The 18,286-nt window shown below is 41.0% G+C and overlaps 1 protein-coding gene across 6 annotated transcripts in view; it reads left to right on the top strand.

The window, feature by feature from the left end:
• Positions 1-18,286, top strand: part of Fat3 (FAT atypical cadherin 3) — a 576,147-nt gene that overhangs the window by 391,884 nt on the left and 165,977 nt on the right. For all 6 annotated transcript variants that reach the window (XM_021172484.2, XM_029481733.1, XM_029481734.1 and 3 more), the window contains exon 4: positions 10,591-10,652. In XM_021172484.2, coding sequence (XP_021028143.1) covers positions 10,591-10,652 — 62 coding nt within the window. The remainder of the gene's footprint in view (positions 1-10,590; positions 10,653-18,286) is intronic.

The raw sequence follows: 18,286 nt of genomic DNA, 5'->3' as shown, positions 1-18,286 counted from the left end.
TCGAAGACATCATCAGTGGAACCACACTGAGTTAATAAGGGTTTCTTCTGAGTATAATGAGAAATAGTACCCAGTGCTCTTAAGGTTTTTAACTCAAGAAAAATATATACCTTTTTTTAAAACTTTTTCAAAATTATTTTTAGTTTTTAATACTTAAAAATGTATGTTGAGCATATTCTCCACCCCCTATGTTACCTCCCATTAGTCTCATCTATTTCTCCATACAATTTCACAGCTACTTTTCTGTCATGTATAATACATGATGACTTTATGTCTCTATACGAAATCCAGGAAGCACAAGCAAGAGAAAACATATGCTATGTCGTTCTGGCATAAGATTTGGTTAATTCTCTTCAAATGATGGGTTCAGTTGCTTTAAGTCACCACGTGGGAGAGATACTTGAGCATCAAGTTCTTTTGCAGTCCTTTGCAGTACTGCTCACAGTAGCTGTTCCACAGCCAACTGGGGTGTCTAACAGCAGAGAAATGGATGAGAAGATCATGGTTTACATGCACAGTAGATTCCTTTTTCAAAGTTAAAGAAGAATGAAGTCATGGTATTTGGAGGAAAGAGGTTGTTCTGCTTTTTATAGATGCTATGTCTGCTTTGCTTTTCTCAATATTAAAACATTCAGTGTGTGTGTGTGTGTGTGTGTGTGTGTGTGTGTGTGTGTGTGTGTGGTAGTTGCAGGTTTGTATGTACCATGGTACACAGTAGAGATCAGATGACAGCTTTGTAGATTTGATTCTTTGTCTCCAATCTGGGTTCTGGGGATCAAGCCCAGGTCATCAGGCTTGGGGGCAAATGACTTTATTGTCTGAGCCTTCTTGCCAGCCCGTTTCTGCTTTCCCTGAAGTTCCTTAGACTCCAGGTTAATCCATCACCTGTGTGCACCCTAATGAGAAGATTGATGTCTGAGTACTCAGAATGCTTCTTTTTATATAGCCAAGAACCCGCAGAGACAAGGTTTGAGAGCCATCTCACCTCTTCCTTCAAGCTTCTGACCTCTAACCTCAGGCTGACTTGGCATGTATCCAGAAATCTTACAGACCACTCGTGTTCTGATGTAAACACACCTTACTCCCCTTTATCTCTCCAATAGCATGGTTTATCTGTGATCTTTCCTCAGGGCATCCTGATTTTCCTAGTGTGTGTGTTGAATTACACATTTTATTGAGTGTTTACAGTGTGTGACCATCTTCTTCACTGGACTCCCTGTACTATAATTCTGAATGTGGCCATAGTTTTGTATCTACTGGGCTCTTCCCATGTTCTTCAGTGCTCAGACATGGAAGTGGAAAGAGAGACCAGCACCAGGAGATGATATGTGAACCTCTGCTAGGAGGATCCATGGGGCTGCTGGGAGCAAGGCAGGGTGAACGCTACAATTGGGAGAGAAAGCAAAAACTCCAAAATGAAGTAGCACTGTAGCCAAGATGGGTCATAGTAAGACAGGCAGAATCATGTCACCGTCAAAGGCAGGACACAGGACATCTACCTAGGGTGCTGTAGCATTTGGGACAGACTTCTGTAGAATTCAGGTGAGAACATTTAATGGACTTTATTCCATGCCCCCAATTATGGGCCTTTCCATTTTCCTATAGTGTAAGTATGGTTCATAGTGAAGAAACCAAAGCATTCAGATAAGCCACAGCTTAATGTCTGTAACCCCATCACCAAGATATAGCCACTATAGACAGTGGTTTTCAGTTTTAACTAAACATAAGAACAATGGGTTTACCCAGAATGCTTCAGAAATACTGTAGGCCCAGGATTCAATCTGTAACAGAATTTACAGTCAGGGACATGACATCCATCAACATATAAAAACCTCCTCCAAATGCTTCCAGCACACAGCTGACATTAAAACCCAAAAATGATCTAGAGAAGACCCCTACTTCTACACTGCACACCACCCCCAGGTAACACTCGATGCTAATCCCTGTCACAAATCACTGAAGATGTATACTCTCCTCTCAATGAGATGTAACAGACATATACTGAAAGTACTTACCCATAGTCTTTGAGTAACTTGCTTAACCTATAAGCCCTGGATTCTTTACCTAGCAGAGAATAGGGCAAAAAAAAAAAAAAAAACCAGGTTGGTTTTTGTTACACTAACATTTGAAACAGTAGGAGGGAATCTTAAGATGGGAATAACAAGGTTAGACTGTGGGATGCATAGGCTAGCCCCGTGGCTGTTCTTCTGGTTGATAAGAATAACAATATCATTTGGACATTTAGTATGTGGCAGGATCTATGGCACAAGTTTTTAACTGATTGCTTAATTTAATATCAGGTCATTATACAAAAAATTAGGAAAGATAAGTAACTTGCCAAAAGGCATGCAGCTGCCCAGGCTGGGCCTGAGGTGTGAAGGTAGACACACAGAGGCCAGAGCCTGCTGTCGGTTGGTACTCTGCTAGCACATCTCCTCCTGCCTCCCTTACCAGATAACCCCCAGGCCCTTCTATTAAGCAGAATTTCGATTTCCAGCCATTTCTGCTTTTTTTTTTTTTCATCACACAGTATTTGGAATTATGCAAAAAAAAATATCTTGGCAGAAAGATAAAAGAGATCCGTGCCATATTGCACATCTGAGTCCACACACCACTGATGTGTTAATGACACCTACGAACAGCATCATTTTCTATGACACCCTTAATACTGGCTTGCCATCTGCAGCTTAATTTCTCTGAAGAAATTCAATAAGCATTCAAAGCACAGCAAAGCAGCCTAGAGACACGTACAGGTGCATACATGCCTCCTCAAGCTAAGCAGAGTCAGAGAGCAAAGTCTAAGAGTTCTGTGTGATGTGGACGATGCTGATCTGGAGGAGAACTGGAGGAACAGATGGGTCTGGGGAATATCCAGGCGTCCTGGCAAAACCAGCCTTAATCATATGTGTGTGCAAATTGGCACAGGTGTATGCATGCATGCCACAAGGCAGAAACACCAGCTATGGGAGAGAATTCTACAGAGAAGGAATTTGGACAAGCCCTTCCCCTTCGGTGTCATGACCATTACTCCCTGGCTTGCTGGCACTACCTCATCCTTTACTCTGACAGTGAGTCAACTTGACCCAGATGCCCTTTGCCCATCTACTTTACAGTGACCAGAACTATGGTGGTGAAGGACTACCTGAGCCTCACAATGCCCCAAGTATGGGCACCTCTCCCAGTCAGCTAGGCATGAAAGGGAATGTAGAAGGGTTGTGCAAACCTATCCTTTTCTTTCAAAAGCTGATTTTCTCCCTTTTGCACTATGGCAGCTACAGACTCCTCATTACAAATGGGAAAATGTCTCTCTCTGGCAGAGATGAGCATTGAGACTCCTCTGCTTGTAAAGACAGACTTCAAATATGTCATCCACTGGCTTGCACAGACAGAAATTGAAGTGTATCTGTTACAGAGCCAGCAGTTGTGAACCATGCTTGTGCCAGAGTGTCCCCATGCTTCTGTTTAAAACACTATCACTAGTAGAGTTTTAAAGCTTCTATTAGCATCTTGTAAATTACTATTTATAAAGAAATACACATGTTGCAGGCTTATGCTCTGTTGGTGTCCCCTGTCAAATTTTCTTAAGAAAGTTTAATAGCAGCGCTTGTGTGCTCAATGAAGCAGCTAGAGATCTTCACGCCTGATCAGGCAAGCCTTACTTAAGAAGCATGTCAAATGGGGCCAGTTTCCACAAGCCTTTTAACCCCTTCCTAACCAATATCTCAGCTCTTAGCCTTTCTGCTTATTCTTCTTTATAAGGAGTCACACACAGGCATGCACATGCACACATAAATCTAAGATATATATATATTCAATCTAATTTATGGTAAAATTTAAGATTACATATTTACATATTACCTAGTTATTCTAAGTGTTTATATTTTTAAATACTTGTATGTTTATAAGTAGTACATATTTGTCTGTGTAACATTTGTGTGCATGGTGCCTGTGGAGGCCAAAAGAAAGCTCCAGATCTCCTAAAACTGAAGTTCTAGAAGGTTATGAGGATGCTGGAACCAAACCAGGGTCCTCTTCAAGAACGGCAAGTCTCTTAACCTCTGAGCCATCTCTCTAGCACAAGTTTCCTTTGAAGACTCAAAGCTGAGGAAGGAAAAGAATCTCTAAGTCAAAATCTTCTAAAAGGAATAAGAGAGATGACAGTCACCAGTACACAGGGTTTCCCACTAAAAGCATTTTTGCACTTTCCTTATAGGAAAGTCTGAGCATCAGTGTTTTATTTGAGAGAAAAACCAAGAAGAACAGAGCACAGTTTTTTTTTTTTTTTTTTTTTGCCACTGAGGAGTGACTTGGGACCTTTCTGCAGAGTCAGTTCATAGTTTGAGTGAATACATACATCATGGCAAGGAAAACCTGGTCCAGGATATGCAGTGGCTTGTCACATTGCATCATAGCCAGAAAGCAGGCAGAGGGGAGAAGATAAATACTGATGCTCTCTTACTTTCTCCTTTATTCCTTGTTTCTAGTGCAAGACTGTGACCCATGGACAGTCCACCCATATTCAGGCTGGTTTTCCCCTCTCTGAAACTTCTCTGAAAACATTCTCAGAGACATATTAAAAGTATATATCCCAACTGATTTTAAGTCTCTAAAGTTGACAAAGAAGATTAACCATCCCAAATCTATCCTTTGCCAACTTATCAAGCAACATGAAATAAAAAAGCTTTCTGCATTAGGTCACTCAGTCACTCCCCAAGCTCACAGACATGTGCGCGCGCGTGTGTGTGTGTGTGTGTGTGTGTGTGTGTGTGTGTGTGTAATTTAGTTTATTTCCAACAGTCTTCTAAAGCTTAATGGTTCAAATATTGCCCCAAAGCCTCAATCCCAATGACTCTTCTGGGACTCAAGATAACATCTTAACTGTTGGGCCATGCAAAATAAAAGTTCAAATCAAATACTTCCAATATATACTAGAACAAATAGCAAGAAAGAGCCAATGCAAGGCTGATACCAGACAAGGTCAGTATAAACTCCTACAGCTCTGGGACTCTTGATGGTATCATCTGGGCTCCAACAGGCTTGGTAGCCTTATACCTCCACTTCTCTTGTCTCCAGCACACAATCTGGCTACTCCTGATAACTTAGGTTTTCCTTAGAAGACAGTCATGGCACAGCCCGAATCTCCATTAGGTGTCACCTGTGTGACGCATGCAACATTCATTCAGGGTTTCTTTAAGGGCATTTCTCTTTGACGAATCTACCTGATCTGAATACCTCTCAGGACCCTTCATGTAAGCATTCATAGCATTGGAATATTTGAATTTTCATATCTGCAAAACCAGTATGACGTGGACAAGACAGTCACATTCTCTTACCAGCAGGAAGTGTCATCTGGTCTCTGCACAGCTCCACCAACCTCTGTATGCCTAGGTAACAACTTCCCTAAGTGATTGTTTTGAATCAGGGACCCATCCCTACACCCTGCCAACTGCATTCTCAACTCTAATTCTCTCTCCTTTCTAACAAAATTGCTATTATTACAAGTTGTAGCAAGACTGATGTCTTGTCCTCAGGGCACCTTTTCTATTGTCCAAGCAAGAGAACATATTTTCTCTTTAATGACAGTAATCTCTTTATAATAGCAGCAACTTTCTGCACAACTACCCTGCTTGCTTTCTTAAATTCATCCATTCCCTTTTCCTCACGAAGCTGCATATTTCTTACATCGTCTCCCTGCTTCAAAGTTTACTATGATCAGTTGTCAATAATCATGACACAGCCAGGATGTTACATTGTCTCAAAATTTCTTCTAGAAAAATATGAGTGCCAAGACTTGTATACCATGGGAAGTATGTTTCTGAATTCTTTGTCAGAATGACACGATAATAATCTCCAACCTGACTCTCCTGCCCCTTCCAATGTCATATAAGAAGTCTTCACTACCTGCCTATCTACTTTGTGGTTTGTCATACTCAGGAGGGTCCATTAAACTCTACTTAATGCCAGGCTTGGTCTTTAGCCCATAAGTCCACACTCTTCCATAGTTATCCTCCAGACTAGTTAAAATTCCTATAAACAGTCAGATCATCACAGCAACAATCTCACTTCAAGGTAGTAATTTTCAGTATGAGTTATTTCTTTAGTGCTGTGATAAAACGTCTTAAAAAGAAATTTAATGAAAGAAAGTTGAGAAGCACTCATAGTTTAAGGGTCACAGTGTGCTGTGGTGGTGAAGACATGTCAGAGGGAGTGTGAGCTGGCTGTATTGTGGGTACAGTCCAGAATGTTCTCCTTTGTCCCCTTTCTATTCACTCAGGGAGCCAGTCATCTTCCCTTTGCTTGGGCTCTATTAGAGAGAACTCCCCAACAAACAGAGAAAAACTCTGGAGACCCTCGAAGCCACATTTATGCACCCAAGAAGCACTTAACCTGGGCTCATGGGCAGTGGGAACTACCTTAAGTCTCTGGCTTCTTGAATAAATAAGCTCCCTACAGCTGAGGGTAGGAGGAAAGATCTAGGATGATTACATGGGAACACTAATACGTGGACCATCTGCAAGTGTGAGGAGGAATTCAGCAGACTGCTGGGCATGGACATAGGAGATTAGGTCCGAAACATGGAGAGTACTTAGGGAAGCACTAATTCTAGTTAGATGTTTTAACAGCAAAGCCAACATTCTGCCCTCCAGGAGAATTATGCTGAACCAGCCAAGCCCTGCACTTGTTTAAGTAGCACATAAAGTAAATGTGAATGCCCTGTTAGCAGTTATGCAGCTGTGACCCAGGACACACACACACACACACACACAAAGAGAGAGAGAGAGGGGGAGAGAGAGAGAGAGAGAGAGAGAGAGAGACCCAGAGAAGAGAAGACATGCTCAGAAGTGGCATGCTTCTGACCACAGCTGCTTAGAGTGTCTTTGGGCCTTTAGCTCAGGCAGTCACAGTTCTTGGTCTGCTTCAAAGAGGAAGCTTGTTAGAGTCTCCTGACTCCTGGTCACCACCTTACTGAGTGTCATTTCCTTAGGGCCAGTGTTTTTCCCCCTTCTAATTAGCAGTCTGCATAAGATATCAGATTAAATTATGTGTTTGTTCTTTTATTCCCAACCACACTCCAAAGTGGGCCTCTGGTTTGATTTTGAAACTGGATTTCATCATTTAAGTCTCCAAGGATGGGTATCTCACATGTATATCTCATGGGAATCTATGTGTGGTGTCCACATTTCTCTCTTCTGTAAGTTTCAGAGTGGGATTCCTTACCACATGGCTGAGTCAGTGTGGCTAAAAGGAAGTCTTGCTCCTGTTTATCCTTTGCTCCATGTTAGGGCTTTGTGTGTTTATGTACAATCCAACCATGGAAATGCATCTATCTAGGGAATCCCTCTGGATGGTGAGTGTCGATTTCCTGAATTTTTTCCTGGCTGTAGAAAAGAGCCAAGCCTTTGAAGTCTTGCTGTCCATTGCAAGCATATACCTCTTTATAAAGTGACCTGTAACCCTTTCTAGGTTTTCTTGGAACTGAGCAGATAACAAGATTTGATTTTCAGTGCAAATAACCATGAATTCTTGTTCTAGCACAACCTGCCCCACAAGTTCACGATGTCTTCCTTCCAGATTCCCATATAAAAACACTTGATAACTGTTCATTCTCTGAAACCCCAGCTCATGACTGATTGCTGAGCTCATTCATTCATTTATTCATTCATTCAAATATCCTCACTTTATAAATATGAAGATTTGTTAAACCTGAAAGACAGCTTACAGTTTCCCACAGAGTTTTGACCACTTTGTACTATACATATACATATACATATCTTATACAAAACAGCGTCTGCCCATATGAAGGAAGCAATATGAAAGTTTTCAGAGTATAGGACAAACTATGCACACATTATGAGCATCACCTTGCTAATGTTTAAAGGACTCTTCATTACTCTCAAAGGAAGTGGACCTATCAGTAGTGTTTCACTATCTCCACCCAACCTCACTTGCCTGCCTAATGACTTCCACTTTTAACTCTTTCTGCCTACATTTTACTTATGTCTGTGAACACACAGGGCTGGGAGCTCAGAATCCCAGGGTGTGCATGGTCTCCTTTCTGGCTTCCCTCTAGCAGCACTAACTACTCAGCTTCCCAGCTCCAGCTCACTGCTGAGCAAACTGCCTCAAGTTTCCAGGGATCCCTGTCTCCTTCACTGTGAGCTGATAAACACACCTGTAAAGACAGAGATGGGAAACACTGGGTTGTTCTCCCAGACCCTTGTGAGCATTATAAAAATATGAGAATTTCCTGAAGACCTAAGAATTACCAGGAGGGAAAGCTGACCATTGCCCTGGGCGTTGATGCTGAGTGAGCCCAGGATGCAGGAATACTGGTAACATGAGAGCACTCAGGGGCCCGGAGGTCAGCGGTACCTGTTCTTCTTTGCCTAGAAGCTCCACGGTGCAATAGGGAACAGAACTCCTCCCTCCAACCACCACATGCTTATAAACTTCTTACAGCAAGCATATCCCTTCTCCATTGTGTCCTCTAACATAGGTATGGCCCTGATGAAGCTGAGGGTAGAAAGAAGAAAGCCTCTCTCACTGTATGAGAATAGCTACTACCACTTGCTTGGAAAAAGCCTCCATGACACAGGACCTCGTCAGACAGCGTGGTCCAGAACTGGAGATTATCCATTACACCAAGCAGAACCTCAGTCGATTTGAACCCAGGAACCATGCTTGTTTTCTGCCTTTCCTTGTTACAGCAACTTCTGGGTGTGGCTGATCGGGTGGAAAGATGAATGCCAATGAAAAGTGATAGTCAGATTCAGCAAAGAACAGGATTGGACAGCTCCTTGCTCTTGGGAGCTGAGCACCAAGTCAGACCTCATCCCCAGAGATTCTGATACAGGACACTAGAGACAAAGTGCAATAACAGATCTGTGATTTTAAACTTCCATGGGGCATTGTGATGATGAAGAGGAAAGGGAATCATTGACCGTATTATCTTTGACACTGTTGAGGTAGTGTTGAAGGTGCACTTTGTGTGGATTTATTGAGCTCTGCAATGGTTTAAACAAAGCAAAGCCACCTTAAACCATCGCAGAGCTCAACAAATCCAAAGGCAATGGCAGGACCCTCTTCTTTACTCTAGGTAAGGAGCAAGCCGGGCAACAGTCTTGGAAACAAATGGCAGAGCCTTCCCCTCATGTCATGCCCATGTGTCCAGTGGAAATTTTCAAACTTTAGAACAAAGAATTATAATGATGACAGAGGAGGAGAAGCAACATGTGGTGTATCAGATGGGCTAATACCTGAGTCAAATTGAAAATAGCCTGTGGGTACAACTAGTTCCTAATAGTGTGTTGTACATATTAAATTTGCTAAGAATATAAGTTTCAACTGTTCTCATCACAAAATAAGTACTTTATGTGATTGATATGTAAGTTCATTTAGTAAACTTTTCCACATGTCACTTATGAATCATAACATGACTCTGTACCCCATTAAATATATATCTCTATAGTCAATTTACAATAAAAAAGAAAGAAAGAAAAGAAAAGAAGAAAAATCTAAGGTGAGACACACAAATGAGTTCTTGGTACAATTGGAGCACGGGGTTTTTTGTTGTTGTTGTTTTTTGTTTTTTGTTTTTTTCCTTGTGAGGTGCCAGGGCAAGATGGGTGTGCAAATTTGTAGATGGCTGTGCTACTCTACACAGGATATTATTTTTTATATCACGAAGGCATCACTTAACTTCCTGTGGCCTCTTGCTTCTCTAGACTCCATGTCCTCCCTCACGTCCATCCACAGCTCAGCAGCCTCATGTCAGGAGCTCTCCTGTGGACCCCCCAGAAGCTTCCATATAAAGTTTTCCTTCACTCTTTTCTAGTTAATCGGCACACACCATGAAAAAACCCAGTTCATGTTTTCTTCAGAGACATTATAATGGAGAAGTGGAAAGTAAATTTGGGTTCCTAATTGCCATTTCACAATAAGAATAATAAACAGTGCAATAAGCCGAAAGGCCTGGGAGGTCTGACTTCTCATCCCTTTGTCTTTATAGACTCTGGGAGAAGATATAGATGCTTCCCCGTGCAATATCTTAGTATAAAGATCTGAATTCATAAAACATAATGGTAAAATTGCAGTGAACTGTTGGTTGTAAGAGCTACTAAATTTGGGACAATTATGTGTACAAGTATCTATTGCAGAAATCACCTTCTTAAGAAATATAACCCAAAATATATAAGTATATAAAATTAAATGAGAAAGTGCTATCTCACAGCAAGAATCTAATCAGTGTCAACTACCTGTTAATAATGTAAGGACCTTTAATCTGGCTCCTAAGGTAGAGTTGCAATGCTGGGTAAATGAATCTTTGGGCTGTTCCGTCATTAGAAGAACAGTGTTTCCTAGGGAATTTTTGCATTCTTCCCAGACAACAATGGTTCTTCTGAGTCTCCCACAGTTCCTTAGCATATTTGACCTTGCTTTAAGACTAGGTCTAATCATCCTGGGAACTGGAGGTTGGCATTCTCTATCAATTTTTAGCTTTCCCTTTAACCCGGCTTTTTATTTTTTATTTTTTGCCATATTCAATGAGCCCCAGATATTTAAAAGTCAAATATTCTCATTTCTACACAGGTCTGATTACCACGACTTCAAGGAAATTGGATCGAGAGCAGCAGGCAGAACATTTTCTGGAGGTAAGCACCTAGAAAGACGCGGCACTCATAAAAATTAACTTTCACTACCCACGCCTCCCCCAACCTTCATCACCGAGGAAGAGCCTTAATGTATCTAAGCAGTGGGTTTCTAGGGCAGGTGCTCCTTCTGGCCTGGTCGATTCTGAATTTGGAGGTTTTCAGTGCCTTTCTCTGTGAGTCGAGTAGGACTCGAAGAGAGCACTTAGCCTCTCTCGAGGACAGGCAGGTCTCTGCCTGAACTTCAGACTCCTATCAATAAACAGAGAACATTGTGGAGCAGAGCACTGTGAACCTCAGCTCCAGATGAGTGCAGGGAAGAAGCAGCCTCATTGCTGTTAGAATGAGGCCCTGCTTACCTCATTTCTTTTCACGAAGAGATGGCTGAGGACGAGAGGTGCTTCTTAATTCATAGCCCAAGATGACTGCTCCTGAAACTCTACAATCCATACCAATAATTTATTAAGACAGGAGCAGCCATCCACAGTGGAAACTCTAAGAGCATTGCTGCTGAAAGAGAAGTTAAAAAGAGTATAACGCAACAGATGAGAACAGAGACGTGAGCGAGGTCTGTGGATCTTCTTTCTTTCTATACATTTCTAGGATCTTTGCTGGGAAGTTTGGAGGAGTTTTATAGGACCATGATTTAAGTGTGACAGTGTGATATAGTATGGCAGATGATGGCCAATGAGGAGGATGTTCAGAGCTGATGATGTACACATGATTTTGAAATGTTCCCTTTATCCCTAAGACTTGCACACACATTCCACACCTGCACACATACACTCTCATACACAACCACATGCCTAGACACATATATGTCTGTATGTATATGTGGGTATATATATATATATATATATATATATATATATATATATATATATGTATATATATATATATAACCACATATCTATATACTTCTATATACTTATACACACACCTACATGTCTAGACATATTTGCACACTTTATAGACATACCTACACAAACCTACACAAATACACACATACATGTATATGCACATACACAACTCTCAAATCTTGTACAGGAATCCTCCTTTATTTATTTGTTCACCATGAAGGATCTATTTAAGGAACACTGGGCATGGAAGTGGCTTGTGTAGCTTGAAGTTTTTCATCATGCTATATAACTAATCACCCTGGACTCTTTGTGAACCATTTCCTTGCCCTGAAGTATGGCAGAGCATGCATGGTATATATACCTCACAGGGACACTGTTAGAAGTAAACCTTGTGTTCTATAGCAAAGTAATTATCAGAACTCCAAGTCCCCTGCATAGCAGAGTGTTGTTATTACAGCAAAGCACTACCTTTATCACATAAAGATAAAGACTACAGGCTGACAAAAATAATACTTTTTCCAAAATCCTATTAATAGGCTGATACTCCAACTGATTCAGGTCAATCACGTCTGAGTTTTGTGTGTTTTTATGCTTTCCAGGGACAGCCCTGGAGAGGCTGTGTTATGGGGCAACTAAATCTACTAGCTCTGAGAAGAAAGAAAGGAAGATACTATCTCATTAGGTGAAGTCCTTAGCATCCTGGGAGGGGTAACACAGAGCAGTAATGAGGTTGTGTTGTGGAGAAGTGATACAAGGTTATTTGAGGGTCAGTAGACTTTGCTCCCCATGCAAATCCTTGATGCTTTCAAGTTCTTCAGAAACTTAGCTAAGTATTGAGTAACACACTGATATTTTGAATTTCAGGTCCAGAGCCTAATTGTTCAAATGATATCAAATAAAAAGGAGGTAAAGCATCATAGAAACTAGAGTCCCACAGTTGTTACATGGTCACAATTTATGTGAGATGCTCAGTCCAGCCACTGACATGAGGAAAGTTGAGGAAAGTCAAGCAGTTATTGAGGTCTTAACTATTATGTGGCGATCTAAGGATAGAACCTTCAGATGTAAAGTTTATCTCTATTCTCTGAGAAAAAATAGCGATCCTGGGCAACTATACATGCAGCCTAGCTTCTGCCTGTGGCTGGGGATTAACCAGTCTCTCTACAGACCGAGGACAGGAATGACTAGCCATGAGATAGTCAAAGGAAGAAGCCACTAAAATAGTAGCGAGAGAATGCAAGAGAGAATGGAGGACGCTCTGTTCAAAGAGGTGACATTTGGTGGCTTGAATGTGAGACTGTCCAAGAAACAGAAAATACGGAAAAGTCTCAGCGTGGAGTAAGGGCAGAAGGTGATGTGGTGGAAAGTCAAAGCGAAAAGCAAACAGGTTCTTGAAGTAAGGATCCCATGGTTTTCCTTGAGTAACAGAAAGCCATTAGCCTTTGATAGATTGATTGCAGTCAATCTAGGGTAGGGCAGTGAGGACAATGGGAGTCTATGGGAAGATCCTAGTGAGACTCGGGTAGGGCAGTGTGGTCTGGAGGAGGGTGAGAACAATGTAGTCAGGCTAAGAAGGGAATTATCTTTTCCAGACCCCATCAGGGATCCAAGACAGGCAGTTGATAAGGGCTCTGGGTCATTTGAGTCAGACCATTGTGCCATGAGATACTCCTAATTGTCTTCCCAATTTTGAGTCTACTGAGACTCAAAAACTGAATCTCTGTCTCTGCCTCTCTCTCTCTTTGTCTTTTTCTCCTCTCTCTTCCTCTCTCCCCTCTTTCTCTTTCCATTTCTCCATTCCCCTCATCCTCTCCTTTCCTGTTTCTCTTCTTTTCATTTTCTTAATCTCAACCTTTAAACTGTATTTTTATAGCCATTGTGTTTTTATTTTATGTAACATCACAAGAGAGTTTAAATAACACCCATTTATATTTTAATTGATCTTGCTTTAGGTTAGTCCTGCCTAAAATAGTAATTTTGTAGTGGAGACACAGATTTCTGTAACTGCTGATCCATTTGGAAAGTCCTGCGTGCAGAACTTAATCTCTTAGGAGTTTAATTGCCCAAGTAACACTGTGATTCTCTTATGCTCATAGAAACTTCTAGGTCTGTTTTATACCTTTTCTTTCCAGTAAAAATGAAGGTGATTCTCCTCAAAAGAGTCAATTTGGAAGCCAACAGGGCGCATACACCCTGTAAAGAAACCCAGAGGGCATAAGTGGTTGGATGTCAGTTGCTGTCCTCATGATAGAAGGCACTTCAGTTATACCTTGCTTAAAAAATACTTATTTTTATTGTGTGTAGGATACATGAGCTTGTGATTTGGTAGAGAAGTCACATTAATCTGTGGCTGTCATTACTGTTCTGGCACATAACTGTGACCCATTATTCAGGAGGCAGAGGCAGATGAACCACAATTCTGACTAGTCTAGCCTATGTAGCTAGACTGCCTCATCAAATGAACAACCTATGAATATCAGAAGTTGGTTGTTATCAAAATCCAGAGAACTTGCCAACACAGTAAGAACATCAAGAAACTGTAGACAGACGTGCATGTGCAGTGCCTGCTTCCTCTATGATTTCTGAGTGTTAATTCTCACCTACCTTGGAAGTCACTTATGTGAAAATATTCCCTGATCTTTTCTCACCTCCATAAATACAAAAATAGGTTTGCAGCTCACATATTCAAACTTTATACAACCCTTGACAGGCAGTTGCAGCTGTGGTGCCAGAGGCCAGTTCCAACACCCATATGTAGTGTTGGAAAAGACACATTAATTAGAGAATAAGCACCATGGTTGGTAGTTTTAACTTGGGTCTGGTTTACTCCATTTTCAGAGAAGTCATTGTGAAATAAGCAATAAAAGGACTAGCTCTTTCTTGTAGTGTAAGCACTGATGAAGACTGGCTTCTCACCTATCAGATGCTGAAGCACCCAAGGGCTTGAAACTCCATTTCTTGTAGTATTGAATCAAGGCCGTGTGGAGACGGCTGCCGTTCAATAGACTCTCAGAGCTCAAGTGAAGTCTTGGACCTCTCTAGATGCTATGTTCCTCACCCATGAAGAGGAGTAGCATTTCCTGCCTCTCACTTGGTGTAAAGAGTAGATGAAATAACAACCTGAAATGTGCTCAGGGTATGGATGTGTGTCTGTGAACACTGGGGTGTGGTCAGGACATACTGGATTTCTTGCCTCTGTGTTCTACACCTGGGAAACTCTGAATATAGTGTGTGTGATGTAACTGGTGTCACTCTAGAAACAGTGTTGGGGGCACTATCAGCATTATGGAGAGAGTGTAAGCTCAGAGACAGAGGCCAAGAGTTCTCTGCCTCCTTTCATTTGTAGGAGGATTTCCAAGTTAAATTATCTCGTCATAATTTTTCTTATCTGTAAAACAGAATAGCAGCTGCCTTATATTCACAAGGTGCAGAGAGAGCCAGGCACCCACAAAGTCTCCAAAATATTGCTGTTCCCTCCCTTTCTCATCTCCTTTCTCCCTGGTCTTCAGAAAACACTGTCAGTTACCTTTTATTCATTTATATTTTTTATAACTACTCCAGCAGTTGACTCTAATATTGTGTGTTTGTATGTGTGTGTGTGTGTGTGTGTGTGTGTAATTCTAAAGTTCTAGCTCTATTGTGTGTTTCTAGATTCTGCTCCTATTTTGATTTCGAAATGATGATCTGTTTGGAACTGGATGCTCTGATTAAACTCTCCCAAAGGGAACAGAGAAAGTATTTTACTTACAAATCAAGAACTGTGACAGGACCCAGTAACCAGTGTAAAGATAGCTGGTGAGAAATTTTGCTGAATATGTCTATAACTTGAAGTTGGTAAAAGAATGTGGTAAGACTTTATATGGTAAAATTGGCATAAATATGAAGTCATATCAGAGATGTACATGAGACCTATAGGCGTGTGTACTGTTTAGCATATGTCTTTTTCACAAACTCATCCATTATCTTCTGTAGAATACACCTCATGTGGCTATGATTTTCTTCATGCTTAAAAGTCTCTTCACTTTCTTATTAATTAGATTTGTCCTTTGACAATTTTATTCAGGTATGGGATGCATGCCAATTGCTCTCTCCCCAACAATAAGAGAAATGTGCTGTACTTTAGTAAGTTCTTAAACTACTTCCTCCTGCTTCCAATGCAAATCCATTTGCCAGTGTATGTGTCTCCTGGGGACTTCCCTACTTTGGTAAGCATCTGCTTTTGAAAGGATGATAATTTGTGGAGAAAAGTAAATACAAGACTACTTCAACCTCCTATTTCCAGAGCCTAATCCTTAGAGGAATGGAAGGCTGTCTCCCTAGTGTCCTGTGCTAGCCATATTTCCTGTGCTGTGAAGGAAAGACTTTGTTCTGCCATCCCACTCTGCAGAGGATGGTACTGATCGGACCACAGCCAGTGTTCAATTCTGAAGAGCAGTTCCTAAATCACACTCCCCTGCTGGCAATCCATCACCCACAGGAGGTGACAAATATCTAATTCAGAAGGAAGATCTTAGATTTTCATGAGGCACCACTGTAATTCCTGGTGTGCCACCAAGCACTTTCAAAACTGCTGTTGCATAAGGGCTGGACATGGAGCTAAGCCCTATGCTAATGTGAACTTTCCCATGACACGATTGAGATGGTGACTACTTTCAGGTGACTACTCTCAAGTAAAACATAGAATTATCAATATCTGTTTACAATATAAACATTGTAGCTTTAGCTCTCCAGCCCAGGCAGCCAGAGTCTGCAGAGGACTCTGACCAATCTAGAAAGTCTTCTCCACTGTAGAGGGACATGATTCTTTCTATGTCACCTCCCTGTGGAGAAAAAAAATATCTTTTAGGCAAAGTGTCGCTTTTCTAAGCTTCAGGACCCTTACCCAAAGTCTCTGGGGAGCTGAAAGAGAAGGCAGGGTAGCCATTGAAATTCAAAGCTCTACTCTGGCCTTATTGGGCAGAGAGCCAAGTCAACAGCAGACAGGCTTTCAAAATGTACAGGAATTGGAGACCCTTTTGTTTGTTTTGACAAGAGAACATGATAAGGGTTTTTATTTATTCAGCATTTATAAAACAGAGAATGATGTTATGTTTCTATCAGCTACAGCCAGAGCATGAGGGTGCCATCTCTACATGAAAAAATCACAGACCTCCCTGCCCAAGGCCATGACAAATCCATGATCTATACTTCAATACATGTATAAAGCCATCTGCCCATCTACAGCAATATTTCCAAGGGCAAATCATTTAAAAGTCCCTGTCAGAAAACAAAGACATTAACATGTAAGGAGGAACACACACAAATTCTGATGTCTTTAAAGCATATGCATACATACACACAAACACACAGAGAGATAGCGACGTACATACCTATATGTAATATATGTACCCACATGCACACATACACACTACATATACAGAGTCATATGCATACACACAAACATATACATACACATACATATGTATGCACACATATACATGAATGCATATGCACACATACATATATACACAGAGACATATATACAACATGCATATACATACTCAGACATATGGAAGTATATACACATACATATACATACACACAAATACATAAACACAATAAATACAAATGCACATTCACAAATATATATACAAATGCAGTTACATACACATATGTTTCCACATGTCCACATACATATGCATACTTGCATACATAAATATGTATACATACACACATACATATATTTATCTATACACACAGAGAGACACATACATAGTACACACCCACCCTTCCTACTCACACAAACATACATACAGACACACATACATATGTATAAGGGAGACAAAAACTAAATTAATAAATCTCTTTTAGAATCTTAGAAGACTGGGATTTTAAGGAGTATAATTATTTTGAATTATGGAATAGTTTCAAACACAACTGAGATGTACAAAAATATAGAATACAAAACAAATATTTATTGTAGGGGAGAAAGAGAGACACTTAAAATGACATAAACAGCTAGGAAAATTTTAATAAGAAAAATTTCATAGCATCCATAATTTTCCCAACCAATAATAACTACCTTTTCTAATTTGTTCTGTGATTTTCAGAATATTTTGCATTTACATACATACACACATTTAGTAATATAATCTTGCATAAAGGTGTCACATATGACTAGAGAGGGATGTAGTTTGTGATGGTGCATGATTTGCCCAAGAATGACACCCTGGACTCAAACAGTATGTAAGCAAATGCAGTGTTTTATTCTGCGGAAGTCCAGCATGCTGGGGACTCCCATTACCAAGACAGAGACACAATCTCTACAAGCCATACAAAATAGAGCTCCCAGGCCAGATTTAAAGAACACCAAAGGAATTCTGGGGGGTAGGGTGACCTTTATCTTGCTCCATCTCTAGGAACATTCCAGAACCATTACCAGGGAGCAGGGACTGAAAACTATTGCTGGGAAAGTCTGAAAACCGTTGCTGAAGAAGTCTGGAAACTGCTGCTGACCCATTGTTCTTGCCTCAGGCCAGGTGGTGAGGCAGCTGCTGAGGCCTGGACTTGCCCAGTTCTTGGAAACAGAGATTTAGGCTGCTTCTCTGGAACTGCCAATTTGAAGCTTGTCATGGAGTCAGCCTAGACTTCTCAAGTGCTTAAGTTCTTTTCTGCTCTTGCAGAGGATCAGAGCTCAGTTTCCAGTACTCTTATCACAATTCCAGCTCCAGGGCTCCTACATATTCTTCTGGCCTCTATGGGTACCTTCATACACACACACACACACACACACACACA

This window comes from Mus caroli, chromosome 9 (genome assembly GCF_900094665.2).
Source record: "Mus caroli chromosome 9, CAROLI_EIJ_v1.1, whole genome shotgun sequence".
NCBI classification, from domain to species: Eukaryota; Metazoa; Chordata; class Mammalia; order Rodentia; family Muridae; genus Mus; species Mus caroli.
This window is presented reverse-complemented; position numbering and strand designations above follow the sequence as displayed.